General features: G+C 46.9%; 1 protein-coding gene across 1 annotated transcript in view; it reads right to left on the bottom strand.

Moving 5' to 3' along the window:
• Nucleotides 1-18,247, bottom strand: part of LOC138285401 (retinol dehydrogenase 5-like) — a 237,324-nt gene that overhangs the window by 83,452 nt on the left and 135,625 nt on the right. Inside the window, exon 5 of the mRNA XM_069225285.1 lies at nt 4,483-4,741. Within this exon, the coding sequence (XP_069081386.1) occupies nt 4,483-4,741 (259 nt within the window). The remainder of the gene's footprint in view (nt 1-4,482; nt 4,742-18,247) is intronic.

Below are 18,247 nucleotides of genomic sequence, written 5' to 3'. Positions count from 1 at the left end.
TATGCTCAGGGTGGATTGCTTCCGGGTCAAGGCTTCCCTTGACTATTTACTTTCAGGCTACTGTTGGGAATTTCCCTCCGTGAACTGTAGTGGTGAACTGTAAGGTTTCCATTGCTTGTAAATGCCGGGACTACTCTTAAATTCACGTGCGGATTATAAACTGGACTCTTCGCTGATCCTAATAGCCCTTTGTAGTATAATTCCCGCGTTTTACCAACTTGTCTTTTATCTGTCCCGGTCCCTCCTCTGACAGAAAGGTGAAGAATCTGGAGATAATTTAGGGTAGAGTTGCTAGTGCTGGTGTGAATTCTGACATCAGTGGAGGGGTGCAGCTTGCCCACTTTACACGAACATACGCGCTTTTATCACATAGGAATTCCTCTCAGGCATGGCTGGCTTATTGATCATGCGAGACTGCACTGCGGAAACATTGATAACGCAAGGTGATCGATCTATGAGATGCAGCATTTGTAGCCAGTCAAAATGTGGTGGCTAGGCTGTTTTAAAAGCAACTAATTATGACTTTCCTGTTCCACTAGTGCTTAAATCTCAGTAGACATCAAGCTCCCAGAGAGGAGATTGCATTTAGGCTGATGATAGTGTTTGTTCCTTTGACCCAACTACCAAATTAATGAAAATCGCCTACTTTTCTTATGCCCTCAGTATCAGTGGCTTATTAAATACCCATTATATTCACATCCCGGATGTACTGCTGGGGTCCCTTTAATTCCCAAGACAGTGAAATAATGGCATATGTGTCAACCTTTTGACACAAAAAATGAGTGTGATAGTTGCACAGTACTGCGAGCACCCTCAGCAGTTTGCAGGGGTTGTTTGCATGGTGACGATTTTGGAGTGACGAAATGTAAAAAAAATCAACAGCCAGTATGCTCACGTCAGAACTGTATATAATGTACAGGGCACCTTACATGGGGGCTTTTCCACACCATGTTTAGGGTCGAGCGCGTGCAAGCGCTCTGGACCATGTTGTAATCTCTCTGTGGGCTACTAACCACACCCGTCACGCCCCTCACTTTCATTAGTTCGAGGCTTGCCTTTTAAACATCGATTGATTCCATTTGTGAAAGGCAAGCATAGGTCATGCCTTTTCAGGTGTTTAGCCCTCCTTGAGCATAGGTAAACTACTGAAAACATATAAGGCTCTGTGTTTTCAGCTGGTTTCTGGGCGACTTTATATTTTCATTTCCTGCGCACCGCGATCTTGCTGGGCAGAAGTCAAGCACTTTGCATGACATTGACCATGTTACATTTTGCACTTTTGCTGGTTACATGGATAATTGCACTTTTGCTGGTAACATGGATAATTGAACTTTTGCCGATAAGTTTCACTGCGAGCGAACTTCTATTTCCTTTTCTGTGTCTCCTTCACGCTCATGGCACCAATTGGCTCGCATATGTGAAACTGTTTTACTTTTCATTATTAGTTTATGTGGCAAGAAAAGTCCGGTTAGGAGTTTACAACGCTAATAGCTCTAACGTGAGAAAACGCGAGACCCGTTGCATTGCAAATGCTTGTTTAATTTAAGTCTACAAATGAGAGCTATTCGCATGAATGAATTGATTCTACAGTCAGTAATTCACTGCTATGACAAAAATAGTGGTACTGCATGAAGAAATTCCAGGGTGCTTTGGCTGGGTTCTCTGAGAGCCTGTCAGAGCAAGTTTGGAAAACAGGAAGCAAAGCTTGTGGATGTAAGGGAGTGGAACTTTGAGAGTGGTGGGTGCGGGTGGTAGGGGGCTTGTAACTGGAACAAGGAAGGAGAGGTTATGTCAGCTATGGCTCTCCTATTAGGCCGGGTTCTGAGTGAAATCATAGACAACTTGAGCTTCTCTTTAGTCTGTTTGATGTCAGTCAGAACCCCTCATGAAAAACATCCCCATAATTCTATACGTCTATATACATAAAGTTAGGAGATATGAACACAGCACCAATATGAACACTGAGCATTTCATGTAGAAGAAAACAATGCAGTGCAAATGTTTGGAAATTGATTTAACAATATTTTTGCTGCTCTTGCATATTATAAAACTGCTAGTAATGAAATGAAATTTCACATGATTATCATCAATGTTTTGCAACAGATAAATGCTGCAGGTAAATACAATCGTACCTGTTGTATCGTGATATTTCTCCTGATAATATCGTGACGCCTGCCTGTAGTAACTCTCTACAAGGTAAATATTGTGTGTAGCAGGGTTTTGTAAGAGACTGGCTTGTGCAAAGTGGGATTGATGAGGGACTGGCCTGTCTGCAAACACCTGTGTGCAGGTTGAAGGCTGTGTATAGTATGGTTTGGTGAAGGACAGTCTGGTCTGCAAAGACCTCTGCACAGGGCACATTCTGTGCTTAGTAGTTTGATAAGGGGCTTGCCTGTCCACAAACACCTCTGTACAGGGTGAAGACTATGCTTAGAAGGGTTTTATGAGTCAAGCAAAAAGAACAGACGATAGAGGGAATGCTGAACAATGCAGACATTCAACCCCAGTCACAGAAATCTGGGTTTAATCCATTGTTTTTTTGCTCACCACACCACTTCAATTTGAACACAGCAATATGAAAATCAGCCTTGACCTTGGCCCTGCTCCCCATGGGAACAGTCCAGCCCGAACTGCCAGGCCGGGTCCTCCTGGACCAGAAAGAAGAATCCTAGGTCAGGCAAGCCTGAATCCAGTGGCTCAGTAGGCATGGGACCCACTCCTGGGCATACCATTCCCACTATAGGCAACAGAAGCAAAAATTAGTCTGTAAAAACCTTTGTGCAGTGCGACGATTGTACATAGTGGGGTTTGGGAAAGGACTGGTCAGTTCACAAAGATCTCTGTACCTGGGAAAGGATGTGTGTAGTAGGGTTTGCTGGGAGACTGGTCTGTCCACAAATCCCTTGTACAGTGTGAAGGCTGTGCATACTAGGGTTTGGTGAAAAACTGGCCTATTTGCAAGCGCCTTTGTACAGGATAAAGGCTGTATCTAGTAGGGAATAGAGAGGGTCTGGTTTGTTTGTAAAGATCTCTCTGCCAGGTAAACACTGTGTGTTATAAGGTTTGGTAAGGAAAAGGCCTGTTCGTGAAGACCGCCATGCAGGGCAGTGGCTATATATAGTAGAATTTCGTGAAAGACTGGACTGTCCACGAACACCTCTGTTCAGGGAAAAGGATGTGCATAGTAGGATTACGTGGAGGACTGGCCCTTGTATAGGATGAAGCCTGTAAGTAGAAGAGTTTGATAGAGATTGACCTGTCCGCAAAGGCAGTTGAACTGAGTGAAGGCTGTGTGTATTAGGATTTGATGAGAAACTGGTCTGGCTGCAAACATCTCTATACTGGGCACAGGCTGCGTGTAGTAGGATTTAGTGAGGGACTGGCTTGTCCATAAAACCACTGTACAGTGCGAAAGCTGTGTATAGAAGGGTTGGGTGAGGGACTGGCCTGTTCACAAAGGCCTCAGTAGAGGGCAAAGAATAAACATAGCAAATTCATGATCTCAAAATGAGTTTTTATCTTTTTCCGCCAGCACGGACCGGGATCTCTTGTGACAGCCCCACAGGATTGTCAAATGGGGGAAAAAGCTTTTGGATAAACTTCGCCTCCAGGGCATTTCGTGCTAGGACTCCCCCGCAAGTGTCAGGGAGTAAGGGTACCCCTATCCTGCCCCTTCTATGTGATTTCCACAGCAAACCTAAAATACAAGGACCAAGCCCACTTGTCCTGAGATGGTGGCTGCAACATTTCTGAAACTGTTGCATCCAGCCATCACAGCACAAGCTCCTGCTGGACTGTTTTGCTCCCATAGGGAAAAAGACAGCCAATGGCAATAAAAACTCGATCAGTTGACTGAATCACTTTATTTATTTAAATTCCCGTTCCCACTGGACTCCGAAGGGATCAACTGTCAAAATATCTGTGAATTCTAAACTCTAATTTCTCCAAAACTACTGAACAGATTTACACCAAGACAAAAAAGCATGCTTTCTAGGTAAATGTCTGACTTTTTTGACACATTTTGTGTAATTCCATTCACCCGTTGTCACTATAGTACCATCTAAAATTCCCTAAGGAAATTTCATGGGGGAAAAAGAGTTCTGCACCCCCACCCCTTTTTCTCAACCTCCGCTTGATGGATCATCTGTTTCCAAGTAGGACCTGAGGTGCATGAACATTTTTTGGAAACTTTTGTGAAGAATGGTCAAACAGTGCCAAAGTTATTAGTGAAACAAAAAATGTTTCCATGGAAAGTCGGGTCTAACTATAAGTACCCAGTGGTGACCACCACTGTGTAATATTGAAATAATTATGAACCTACATCTTCCAAATGTAGTAGCCATGAAATGATATCTTCCAAAGTAATATGTATTACCTTTGTTGAGGCACGTAATCTTAATTACCTACTGGCAAGCAGTTGTTTGATCAATGTTTTCAGACATTATACTTTGGATAGAAACAGATTTACGTTGGATAACTCACCGTAAGCTGTCTGAGAATGACTCCACACCACATTTTGACAAGCAGTAGCCACCTCCTGCAAATGCCAATCTTCCCATCACGCTCGCCACATTGACTATTCGCCCTCTGGCTCGTTTCACAAGTGGAAGAAACTTTAAAGTAACGTCAATCAGTCCAATAAGGTTGACGTCCAAGACTTTGTGAAAGTCTTCCATATCCAGCCAATCCGTGGGTCCAATTGGAGTTGCTCTGCCAGCATTGTTAACCAAGCCAAACAGCCCTGCAAATGAGCATCATCAAATGTGTTAGCAGCATGTAATGCACCCCTTCTTGAAACATCTGCACCAATTAATATAATATATATATATATATATATATATATATACATATATATATATACATGTATATAAAACCATAGAAACTCAGCTATTATAGTTAGAGATATTTCAAGTAACTATAACACATGCCCTAACTTAATTATAACTCGCGCTTCCGCCATACACAGTTATTTCATCAATAATTTTAATTATGCAAATATGACAGTAACATTATCAATGGTGTTCTAAAAGATGTCATGAGTCCTGTAATATTTGGGGTAATTAGCAGTGCATGGTGAGGGCAAGAGTTATAGTTACCTCAGGGCACATGTTATAGTTACTTGAAATAACTCTGTCTAAAATAACTGAATTTCTATGGTTTGTACTTTTTAAAATGTGAGACTAACTATAACGCACCTGTAACATTTGTTTTTTTAAGAGAATTTCTATGGGTTTTTAAAAATTCTATTTCATTACCATAATGTCTCTGTAACCTTTGTTTTTTTCAGTGAATTTCTATGTTTTAAAAAAAATGTAAAGTAATTTTCATTACTATATGTAAATCCAACACCTCACATGCCCACCCTAAACCCTAAAAACACCTTACCACCCAAAAAACGATAAACAACATAAACCCCAGCAAAATTCTCTTGCCACCCAAAACCCATACCTACTCTAAATCCTAAAAAAATCATTGCCTCCTGAAAAACCCATACCCACCCTACACCCTAAAAATTCCCTTGCCACCCAAAAACACATACCTACCCTAAACCCTAAAATAGCCCATTCTTGGCAAAAAGCCATATCCACCCTAAAACCTACATTTGTCCTTACAGCCCAAAAGCCCATATCCATCCTAAACCCTATAATTACCCTTGAAACCCAAAACCCCATACCCACCCTAAACCCTACAAATTCCCCTGACACCAAAAACCCATGCCCACCCTAATCCCTAAAATTACCCTTGCCCCCAAAAGCCCATTCCCACCTTAAACCCTAAAAATCCCTTGCAAACCAAATAAGCCATACCCACCCTAAACCCTAAACAAACCATTGCCACTCAAAAAACTATACCCACCCTAAACCCTAAAATTACTCTTCCAACCCAAAAACCCATACCCAACCTAAACCCTAAAATTACCCTTGCCACCCAAAAACCTATAACCAACCTAAACCCTGAAATTACCCTTGCCACCTAAAAATCCATACCACTCTAAACTCTAAAAATGTGCTTGCCACTCAAAAACCCATACCCACCCTAAACCTTAAAAAAAACCTTATCAAGCTAAAAACCCAAACCAACCCTGAAAAATGACTTTTCCAATATCTATAGATTTATCTATCTATCTATCTATCTATCTATCTATCTATCTATCTATCTATCTATCTATCTATCTATCTATCTATCTATCTATCTATCTGCCTCTGTATCTATCTAGCTATCTACCTATACATATATATATATTCTTCGTATTTATCTGTAAAACCTTTACAACGAATATGACTTTACCATTCATTCATTCCTTTAAAATGAAATTTGTTGTAGTGGCATGTGTGGTAAAGGCATATTTGTTGTAAGGGGATGTGTGGTAATGGCATGCGTGGTAATGTCACATGCATGGTTAACCCTGCATGATAATGGCATGCGGGGTTCAGCCTTTGTTGTAAAGGCTGTTTCCCCCACAGCACTTACCATAATTTCTATGACTAAAAGAACCCCTTAATTGTATTCCTTTCTAAATTAAGGGCCTCATTATGAGTATGGCGGTCTTAAGACCACCACACTTGTGGCGGCAGTCTAACCACCGCAAACCCGGTGGTAAAGACCGCCGCATTACAAGTTCGCCCCGCACGAAAACCCTGGTGGTAACACCTGGCGATAGGAATCCCCATTCCTGTTGCCGGCACATGCATCCCCACACGTCCACACACTTGCAGACACACAACCCCACACTTGCAGACACACACGCCCACCTGACCGCATACATCCACACCCCCACTCCCATGCACAGAAACAGACATGAACCCCCACTGAAGACAAACACACGCACCCCACCCAACTGAACACCGACACAAACAACACACCTTCATACATGCACCCCCCATCAACACACTCCCTGACATACACCTCCACTCGTTCGCAAGCACCCATATAAACACCCCTACTCGCATGCATCCCAATACACACACATACTCACTTGCACCCCAACACACCCCACTCCCAACCTCTTCCATTCAGACACACACACACTCCATGCACACATACATACACACATGCACTCACACACACCCATACTGCTACAAATGCACACATATGCTCACACCACACACATGCACACAACATCCCCCTCCTGTCCACACACTTGCAAACACCCCCTCCCATCCACATACTTGCAAACACCCTCCTACTCAACCACACACTTGCAAACAGCCCCCCTCCTGTCCACACACTTGCAAACATCCCCCACCCAACCGCACATTTGTAAACACCCTACTCCCGTCCACACATTTGCAAACTTCCCCCACCAGACTGCACTCATACATACCAACACCCGCACTGGCTCTCACACTGACGTACACGCACCCCTACTCGCTCTCACACTGACATACACGCACCCCCACTCGATCTCACACTTATGCACCCCCTCCACATTCATACATACCCCCAGCCCCTCCACGCCTGCATACACATACACACTCCCCCTCTGCATTCATTCACACACTCCCCCCTCTGCATTCATACACACCCCATCCCTCTACACACGCACACAGTCACACACCCATGCATACCCATTCCAACACACACACACATATGCTTGCACACATTCACGCACACACCACACACATGCACCTGCCCCCCCTCCCACCCACACTTTTGGTCGCTCCTGTCTGGGCTGCACAGCAACCCGCGTTGAGGTGGTGGTCCAGGAGGGGGTGGATATGGGCGCTTCCACCTCCAATGCCACACCACTGTGCAAGGACCGCTGTGCCGTATTACTGCTCGTACTATAGTGGGCAGAGTCCTTGCGACGTGGCGGAGCTGGTGGTGGAACCGCCTCTCTCCCACACTCAGCCAGCCTGGCGGTGTCAGGTTCATGGCTGTAATCTGGCAGTCTTTGGTCTGTGACTCCTAATACACCGGTCGTGAGACCGCCAAAACTGGTGGTCTTTTGGCTGCTGCCAGGGTGGCATTCTGCCAAAAAGATTGCCATTATCATAATGACTGCCTAAATGTTTTAAGTTTTACCAGTTTGACTCAATCAAGATGGCTTTAGGTGTGTTGCACGTTTGTCATAAGTAACTCTGTTAGTGCTCTAGTTTTTCTTTAAAACACTTTGGGAGGCTTCAGTAGATTACAAGGGAATCAAATGACAGCTTGATCCTGTTGGAAGTACATGTTTTACTGAGAATGCCAGATTTCATTCTCAGATGGCCGAGAAAGATAGTGTGAATTTACAGAAAATATGCTCTCATTTTATCTTCTGCAGCACCTTCCATCATCCCATGGGAAAATCATGAGAAAACAGTTTTCTCTCAAACATGATTCATGAACTCCCAGGAGGGTAAAATCACCTTAGAACACACTACAATTCTTAGTGTGTTACCAATAACAAATGATTTATATTGCAGCTATAATTTATCACCCTTTATACTGTCTCCTTTTTGTGACCTTCAAAACCTGCTATTCACTATGCTGGAGTGTTGGGGTCCCAAAAATGTCTACTCTCCGGCTCTGGGCTCAACTACCACCATCACCTATCTCATCCTCTAAGGTCCACTGGATCTTTGGACGGGGCGAAGAGTGCAGTAGTCAGAATCATTCAGTAACAAATAAATTACATTATATCACAAACCATACTAAACATCATAACAATTTAAATACTAAAACATACGACAGACAGAATAAAGTTTCAAAGTTTTATCACAATTCCAAAATCAATGTCACATAAATGGTGCTCATAACTACCTTATGGACATACATGACAACCGTGGGCTGACTAAAACATCTGTAAAGATTTAGGGCCTCACTATGACCCTGGTGGCCGGCGGTAAGCTGGCGGTAACACTGCTGTTCTGCCAGCTATTATGACCGTGGAGCAATAGCCACGGCCATACCGCCGGCCCCTCCACTATACCGCCAGGCTTTTGCCTGGCAGTCATAATCCCCAGATTAGCAACAAAACAATATGTGCATTATTACCAGATTTCAAAGCAGATGATGGTGACATCAGTAAGTCATCAAAATACAATTTCAACAATCAATTTTAGAGCTGGGCCATCTTTATCACTAACCAAAATTGGGACTAGCATTTGTGGAAATGGGCTAACACATGCTGACAAAAGCAAAATAAAAGAAAGACAAAAATAATTTGGAAAACATCTAGCTAGGAAAACTAACTAAAAAAATGCTGTTGTAAGTGACTAAGCTAAAAACTAAATTAAAAGACCACATTTGGTTACACCTCTCCTCATGATAAACCATACAGAATGATTCCACAGCAATGGTCACCTTCCGTCAGTTGATAGCAGCATCAGGATAGTGCACAACACGAGCTGCATATAAGACAATCAGCAGTTCAGAATTAGTTGACCTTATTAGTACTGAACCACATAACAGAATAGGACAGGTAAGACTATGATGAGGAAACACATCAGGGACTTAGAGAAGAGAATATGACAGCAGACCTAAACAGACATGAACAGAATTCTAAACAGCTTCACGACAAGAATGGATTGACTGTAAGTTCCCAAGTTCTTCACTAATTATAATACGCACAAATCTTCATTGGTTCTTCAGGTAGGCACACTCTGGGTGTCAGTTTCAGCATCCAGTCACTGTAGATGGCACAACCAAGTTCTGATACTTTTAAGAATCTTCTCCTCAAAAGTGCATTGTTTGCTGTATTAGAATATTATTCCACCAAAATGTTAAATTTTCTAATGATTTGCTAGTTACAGTTCCTTTCCCAGGATCCACAATAAATTAAATGATTATTCTTTCACATGAACACTGTGATTTCCTGTTGGGTTCGACAGCTAGAAAAAATACAGTTACATTAACTAAATTTGAAACATGCCCTTCTCCTGCAATACAGTAAAAAATTCATCATTACATTAGCTGCCTAGGAACGAATTTAGGTCCGAGGGAACAGAATAAACAAGGGATTTTCAATTGCTGCTTGATAAATGAACCTTAAGGTCTAATCAAGTCAAGAAACCTAACTGCACATTAATCCAAATAATACATCAATAAAATTATTTAATTTCAAACATTATTCATGTGCTGTCAAAGCAATTTAAAACATAACTTTATTTTTCTTTGCATATTTGGCCCGGGGAATCCCAAACCTGGAGCCCATTGCTAAATTTATGGGGGAGAGGGGCATGCAGCCTACCTCCTCAGGCCGATTTTGGCCAGCGGACCTCATCTCCTGGGGCCCGGCCATAATTTAAAAAGAGAGGGGGCATGCAGCCCTCCTCTCTGGCCCAGTTTCTGGCCTCTGTGACCCCAGGGCCCAGCCATATTAGGAAGTGGGAGTGGCAATGCAGCCCCACTCCCTGGACCAATATTGGCCCCAGGGACCAAATCCCCGGGGCCTATCCAGTTATTAAATGGAGAGGCTGGGCCCCTGAGACCCTATATCCCAGGGCCCAGCAACATTATGAAGTGGGAGGGGGGCATGCAGCCCCCCTTTCTGGACCAATATTGGCTCATGGACTCCAACCCCCTGGAGCCAGGCCAGTAAATGGTGGGTACCTACTATATGATTGTTGGAGGCTGCAGGGGGAGCCGGAATGCCCCTGCAGCCCCAGTTGGCTCTGCACCTCAAGCAGGAGCCAGCCTTGCTCCCACCCACAGAGAGCAGCTAAAGATGCTACTTCCTGCAGTCTGGAGCAGTGTTTTCACTTGTTTCTCTGACCACTTCAGTGTGGGCAGGGAAACAGATGAAACGTCCACTCCTATCGAGCAGGAGCATTTTTGATGCTCCCGCCCACTAGGATAGGAGTTAGGAAGTCATTATGACAATGGCGGTGACTGTTAAAGTGGCAGTAACACCACCAACAGGCTGGCGGTGATTACTGCCAAATTATGACCATGGCGGTGATAACTCCCATAGACAGCCAATGTACCACACCAACCGCCAGGGTGTAAACATCACTGACCACGGCAGTAGTCATCAGCAGCCAGGCGGAAAACAAGGTACCGCCCATTATATTATGACATAGCAAACCACCACGATTTCCGGGGCGGTACCAATGCATCAAATGCCTGGTGGAAACAGAACACAGAAGACGAAAGGTTCACCATCAGAGACACAGGAAAGATCAACGCTGCCATGGAACTGGAACGTCAAGTCTTCCCGATGCTCATCTACGCCATGCTCCACCTGGAACACCAACGCCGATGAAGAGGACGACGGTGAGTACAGCCGCCTAGCACACAAGGGAGGAAAAGGAGAGTGACACACACACGCACAACACACACCATACACACACAATACACACAACCAGCTGCAGAGGAAAACCAGTCTCACAGGACACACGTCATAATAATACAAGGACAACATTTAGCCAGAACTGATAGAGTAATTTGATGCCAAGAGCCACATATTGTGACAAGAGATATATGAGTCACTGTTCAGAAAGGGCCAATGGCCAGTCAAGAGTACAAAAGGCCCACATGGCCACAGGGCAGAGTCTAAGGCCCAACTTGTTCCCTGATGAAACCTGCACTACACTGTGCAGGGGCATCATGTTGGGAATGGCCAGGCACCTCAGGGGGAAAAGGGTTTGGGGGCACCTCACCTGAAGTAGGAAACTTGCCCACTGGTTCTGGAGGGGATTCCAAGCCCATTTCGCTTTGTTCGGGGAGTGTAAGGTCACAGTCTGGGAGGTGGGGAACTTGCTCACTGGTTCTGGCGGGGGCTTCATGCCCATTTCTCTTTAGTAGGGAGTGCAAGGTCTCAGTCTCTGAGTTGGGAAACTTGCCCACAGGTTCTGGAGGGAGCTCCTTGTACAACAGTCCCTGGAAGGTGGCCTACATGCCCTCTGCTGGAGGTGAGGGCTGCTGTGTCCCAACTTGAGGTGAGGGCTTCTGTGTCCCAGATGGAGGTGAGGGCTCTTTGCCCACTGCTGTTGGAGTGGAAACCCTGCCAGCATCTGCTGGAGGTGAGGACTCCTTGCCCACTGCTGATGGAAGGGAAACCCTGCCAGCCTCGGCTGGAGGTGAGGGCTCCTTGCCAACAGCTGTTGGAAGGGGTCTCTTGCCTCTCTTAGTTGGTGGAGTGGGAATCTTCCCTTTCTTTGGTGGTGGAGTGGGATCCTTCCCTCTCTTGGGTGGTGGAGTGGGATCCTTCCATTTCTTGCCTCCACGACTAGGAGGTGCCTCCACTGTCCCCGTGACCCTGCTCTTACGGGCAGGATGGGGAAAGAGGGGGAGCGAAGAGGTCAAGTTGGGCAAGGAAAAGCTTCTTATGGACGGTGGGGTGGGATGAGGGAGGAGTGATGGGAGTGGAGGTTGAAGGAGTGGTTGTTGGAGGTGTGTCTCTGTTGGACTTCAGTGCAGGTGCATGGGCAGTTTGCTGATGTGAGGTGGATGGCTGTTGGGTGTCTGAGTGCATGCGTTTGTGTCTCTTAGGAGGGGCAGACGTGGTGGGAGGGGACGCAAGAGACGCGTGGATGGATGTTGTGGAGGTGTCTGCAAGTGAGGTGTGTGTGCTGCTTTGTGTGGTGATGGTGATGGTGACTGTTGATGCAGTGCATGTAGGTGTGAGTGCAGATGTGACAGTAAGGGAGGAGGAGGAGGTGGAGACAGTGGAGGCAGTGGATGTTGTTGTGTGTGCAACTGTCTGTTGTTTGTGTGAGTGTTTGTGGCTTGAAGTGTACTGCCTGTGTTTGTCTGTGCCACTCTTGTGTGATGTTTTGTGTTCATGCTTGTCTGTATGTGTGCACGGGATGGTTTGGGGGTGAAGAGATTGGGTCTGGGAAGTGGTAGTTGGAAGGGAGATGGTAGGAACATGGACAATGGCTGCCATCAGAGAGGAGGCCAGAGCCTGGAATGATCTCTGTTGGGCCGCCAATCCACCGTGAATGCCCTCAAGGAATGCATTGCTTTGCTGCATCTGGGATGCCAGCCACTGGATGGCATTCACAATGGTTGACTGCCCTACAGAGATGGATCTGGTATGGGGGTGGCAGCTGTACCTGTAGCTGGGGTGGTCCCAGAGGTGTCTGCCACCACCAGGGAGCTTCCATCGAAGGAGGAATCAGAGTCAGTGTTGTCACCTTCTGTCTCCGCCCTGGTGCTCCCCTCGTCCCCCATCCCACTGGTACCCTTGGCATCAGTGGACTCTGCCTCCTGGGTTCAGTGGGATGCATCTCCCTCTATCGCCAATACACCTGCTCCTCTGCCAGAAGATGCTAATGCACACATGGACAGGATGACAGAAGAAAAAAGGTGGGGGGGGAGGGAGCACTGTGTCAATTACAGCACCAACACCACAGATGGCATACACATTACCGTCACACACAGGGATCAGGATTGAGCACCATGTGTCGCACTGGTATTTCATTGGCTAGGGTACCACAGCAACATGTGAGACAACCCCTGCCAACTGAACCCCTCCTGGGAATCACTAAGCCCTGTCTGACATGGAATGCAACCTAGCTAGGTTACCAGATTTTGCAATGCAACCATTACCATTGAGCTGGATCACGCTGCAATGTCTGACCTGGCATTAATGGGTACCCACTAACTAACACCTACCACCAGGATCCCAAGCCACCTACCAAGTACAGTTCTAACACCCACTGTACTCACCCCTTTGTGGCTGCTGTGATACCCTCAAGCGCACATCCAGCTCTGGGTAGGCCACCGCCAGTATGCTGGCCATCAGGGGGGTCAGGTTCTGATGGGCAGTCCACCCTCGTTGGTAGGCCATCCCCAGATTGGCCTCTGCGGTCTTCCAGGCCCAGCGTTTTAGGTCCTCCCACCTTTTCCTACAATGGGGGATACGCCTGCTGTGGACCCCCAGAGTCCGCACGTCCTTGGAGATGGCACTCCAAAATCCTTTCTTCTGATGGGCGCTGACCTGCAGAGGAAACACAGACAGGAGGACACCATTACACATACAATCGAGCCTGTCACACATATGGCTGACAAATACCATTTCCAGCTCCATTTGCACACACATCATCCATCGCCCACCATGTACACTACCACCAAACATACCACCTCCCCAAATGACATGATGCTTGCACACATCTCCATGCAACCTTGTCACATGCATAGTGCCCAAGATGTACTCCCCTGTTGGCCTGGTGGCCCATACAGCTGTCCATACTGGGGTAGGACCCATACTGGGGTAGGACCCATTCACCAATCTCTCCAACTCCTCCAAAAGTGAAGGCAGGGGCCCTCTCCCCCGTCACATAGGCCATGGCAAGATCCAGACACAGGTCTCAGGAGCACGTGCAGTATAGGTGTTGTCATGCAGAAAGTCAGGAATCAAGTGAGGATTTAGATAGAAAATGGCATTCACGTCCGCAGCGGTGTACACCGTCACTGCCGCCGCAGATCCCCATTGGCCACTATACTCCATAGAGACCAAAATTAGCCGATGAGGATTTGCATGGTGGTACAAGACCGCCTTCTGCCATGACGCCCAATGTCGGCGGAGTTACCTCACTTCCTCCTGTCCCTAGATAAAGGAGAGGTGGTCGCCATTTCATGTTGGTGCATTACATTCAGATAATCCATAACTGCGTTATTGCTACAATTTGCACATACATTGACATTCCTATTGTCCAATTACATCAATGCTCAATGTGCACTGTGGAGGTGGTTCCATTGTTCAAATTGTGACACCCTACTCACTCTTGTGTCCCTTAGATACCTACCACTGCGGATGAATAGTAGGAGGAGACAAGACCCCAGTTACAGAACCCTTGTGGACTTGGCTACACTGGAGGATGGGCACATAATACTAACCTATAAACTGGACAGGGCCACAATCACAGAGCTGTGTGCTCAACTGGAGCCTGATCTGATATCATCTATACGTCATCCCACTGGGATCCCCTCTCTTGTGCAGGTTCTATCAGTGCTCCATTTCTTGGCAACTGGTTCTTTCCAAGTGACAGTGGGCTTGGCAGCAGCAATGTCACAGCCAATGTTCTCAATCGTGCTGACAAGGGTTTTGTCTGCCTCAATGATACACATGTGCAGCTACATTGCTTTCCCCCAGGTGGAAGATTTGGCCACTGTGAAGGCAGGATTCTATGCAATGGGACATATACCCAATATTATTATGGCGATTGACGGTACACATGTTGCTTTTGTCCTCCCTCACCAGAATGAACAGGTGTTCAGGAACCGGAACAGTTTCCACTCACTCAATGTGTGAATGGTGTCCCTGGCAGACCAGTACATCTCCCACGTCACTGCCAACTATCCTAGGTCAGTGCATGACGCCTTCGTCCTGAGGAATAGCAGCATCCTAAATGTGATGGCACAACTACAGAGGCACAAGGTGTGGCTAATTGGTGAGCCTGACTCCCCACCCAAAGTATGTCAGTGTATGCCTTCTAGTGTTAACACCATACCATTGTGTAAGGCTAATGTTGTCCCTCAATATTTGCAGGTGACTCTGGCTACCCAAACTTATCGTGGTTCCTGCCCTCTGGGAGGAATGCCAGGACAGGGGCTGAGAATTGTTATAATGATGCACATGGGTGAACCAGGAGAATATTTGAAAGGACCTTCGGCCTCCTGAAGGGCAGATTCAGAAGCCTCCTCCTAACAGGTGGATCCCTGTGCTAGTCACCCGAGAAGGTCTGTCAGATAGTAGTGGCATGCTGCATGTTGCACAACCTGGCTCTCCCATGACATGTGCCTTATCTGCAGGAGGAGGAGACTGGAAATGTCCCTGTGCCAGCAGTGGACCCTGAGAACATTGAGGATGAGGAGGCAGAGAATGAGGATGTAGACAACAGAACATCAGTTAGACGTCAATAATTCCAATGCCATACAGATGAGATAGTGGAACTGGCCATTCCTCTGATTACTGATGTTTTCTGTGTGGCTGTACCAGGCTGCCATTCACTTCCTGTACATCTCTACTTCCTGTCACCTATGGCTTCTCATTTTGCAGATGTTGGTGATATGACACCTGTGTACTGATGTGATGACTACAGACAGCTACAGGCCACTAAATGTATGCTATCACAGTGTTCAGCTCATTTGTACATGATGTGTCTGTTTCCACAAATGCACATTTTCATCACATAAAACACTTTCACTCAAGTTGTGTTCAAGGGTGTTTATTGTAGTGCAAATAATTGATGGAGAAGTGCAATGGAATGGGGTGATGGTTGAGGAAAGTCCAGGGTATTGTTCCACTCTGTTTGTAGCACAGGTCCAGTGACCAAGGGGCCATACGAAGGAGAGCAAAGGCAGTTGAAAGTGGACAAGGTGGCAGGGTGGGACACAAGGGGGACATTCAGGAGGATCTCATTACCTGGCAGTCGTCTTGGCTTGGCAAGTGTCTCTGGCTTCTGTCTGGGTCACAGGGAACGTTTGTAGGTGGTTCACCTTCTGCAGGGGGAAGGATGCTGGTGGCCTGTGGGTGCTGTGGTGGGGCCTCCTGCCCACCAGCTGCAGTGGGCTGGTCAGTAGACTGGCTCGTGGTAGGGGTCCCCTGGTGTGCTGTCCATTCCCTCATGATGTTGGCCATATCAGCCAGCACCCCTGCTATGAAGACCATGGTGGTGTTGAGGGCCTGCAAATCCTCCCTGATCTCCTGATGGTGTTCCTCCTGCAGCCGCTTGGTCTCCTGCATGTTGCTGAGGATCTGGCCAATCTTTTCCTGGGATTGTTGGTAAGCCCCTAGGACATTAGTGAGTGCCTCGAGGAGAGTCGGATCCCTGGGCCTGTCCTCCCTCTGGCATACAGCGGTCCTCCCAGTGTCCCTGATCCCCTGTGCCTGTGTTCCCTGAACAGTGTGCCCACTGCCACTGATCCCAGGTCCCTGATTTTCTTGGGGGTGAGGTGTGGACTGGGGTCCCTGTACTGGTGGGCACACTGCTCATTGATGTGTCCTGGGGACAGGGGTGTGGGGACGTTGGGTGGGTGCTGTGGTGTTGGATACTGATGGGGGAGGCTCTGTGGTGGACTGTGAGTGGGCTGAGGTGGCCGACTGACCAGTGGTCCCTGATGGGCCTGGTATTCATCCAGATCCTGGAGTCCAGAGTTACTGTCATCACTGGGGGCATCTTCTGTTTGGGGACTGGATAATCATGACACCTCCTCTCCGATGGGCTGGGGCACCTATGGGGATGTAAGTGATGTATTATGCTTCATGTCTGTGACATATTGTACATCCCTAACCTTTCCTCTATTGTTGCTCTTGCCCTGCCACCTTTGTTTGTGTATGGTGATGTATTGTGGGATTGTTAATTTCTCCATGCTGTGCCTGCTTTGGTGATGGGTGTATGTGCAGGGCTGGGAGGGCTGTCCATGCATTGGTATAGCATGCAGGGCTTGGCATTGGGGCTAGTCAGATGTGTAGGTGCAGTGTGTGGGATGTAGTGATCGGAGTGAGGGGGTGTGATGACATACAGGTATGGGGGGTGATGAGTAGTACATATTGACTCCCCAGTGTCCAGTCCTCCGGCTATTCCAGTGAGTTCCTCAGGATGCAGTATTGCCAAGACTTGCTTCTCCCATGCTGTGAGCTGTGGGGGAGAAGGCGGGGGTCCACCGCCAGTCCTTTGGCTTGCAAGCTGGTGCCTTGCCACAATGGAATGTACCTTCCCCCGTAGGTTGTTCCACCTCTTCCTGATGTTGTTCTTTGTTCTTGGATGCTGTCCCATGGTGTTCACTCTGTCCACGATTCTCCACCATAGCTCCATCTTCCTGTCAATGGATATCTGCTGTATCTGTGCTCCAAACAGCTGTGGCGCTACCCTGACTATTTTCTCCACCATGACTGGCAACTCCTCATCTGTGAAATGGGGGTGCCATAGGTGTTGTGTGTTGTGTGTTCTGCAGAGGGTGTTAAGTGATGTGGTGGGGTGTGGGATGTGGGGTGCGTGACGGATGGATGGGTGTTTGTGGTGTGTAGTTGTCTCAGTGGTCTTCGTATTTGTCTTGGGGCGATTATTGGTATTTGTAAAGAAGTTGTGTGTAATGTGGGTGTGTGTTTTATATGGTGTGTATGTGAGTGTTAGGTGTGTGATTTTCGTTTAGGCCAATGTAGTGTTGTTTTGTATTGGGGTGGCCATTCTGAGCGTGCTGGTGTGTACCGCCAATGGTTTACTGCTATTTAATGTCCGCCCTGGTGATTCGTGGATCATAATGTGGTGGGTGTTGTTTTGTTGGCGTAACGGTATGGGTGTTCATATCAACATTTTACCACTGACCTTTCGGCTGGCGGATTTGTGTATGTGGTAATATTTTGTCGGTTTTG

The sequence above is a fragment of the Pleurodeles waltl genome, chromosome 3_1 (genome assembly GCF_031143425.1).
Source record: "Pleurodeles waltl isolate 20211129_DDA chromosome 3_1, aPleWal1.hap1.20221129, whole genome shotgun sequence".
In the NCBI taxonomy this organism is placed as follows: Eukaryota; Metazoa; Chordata; class Amphibia; order Caudata; family Salamandridae; genus Pleurodeles; species Pleurodeles waltl.
The sequence above is the reverse complement of the archived record's forward strand: the minus strand, read 5'-3'. Positions and strand labels throughout refer to the sequence as shown.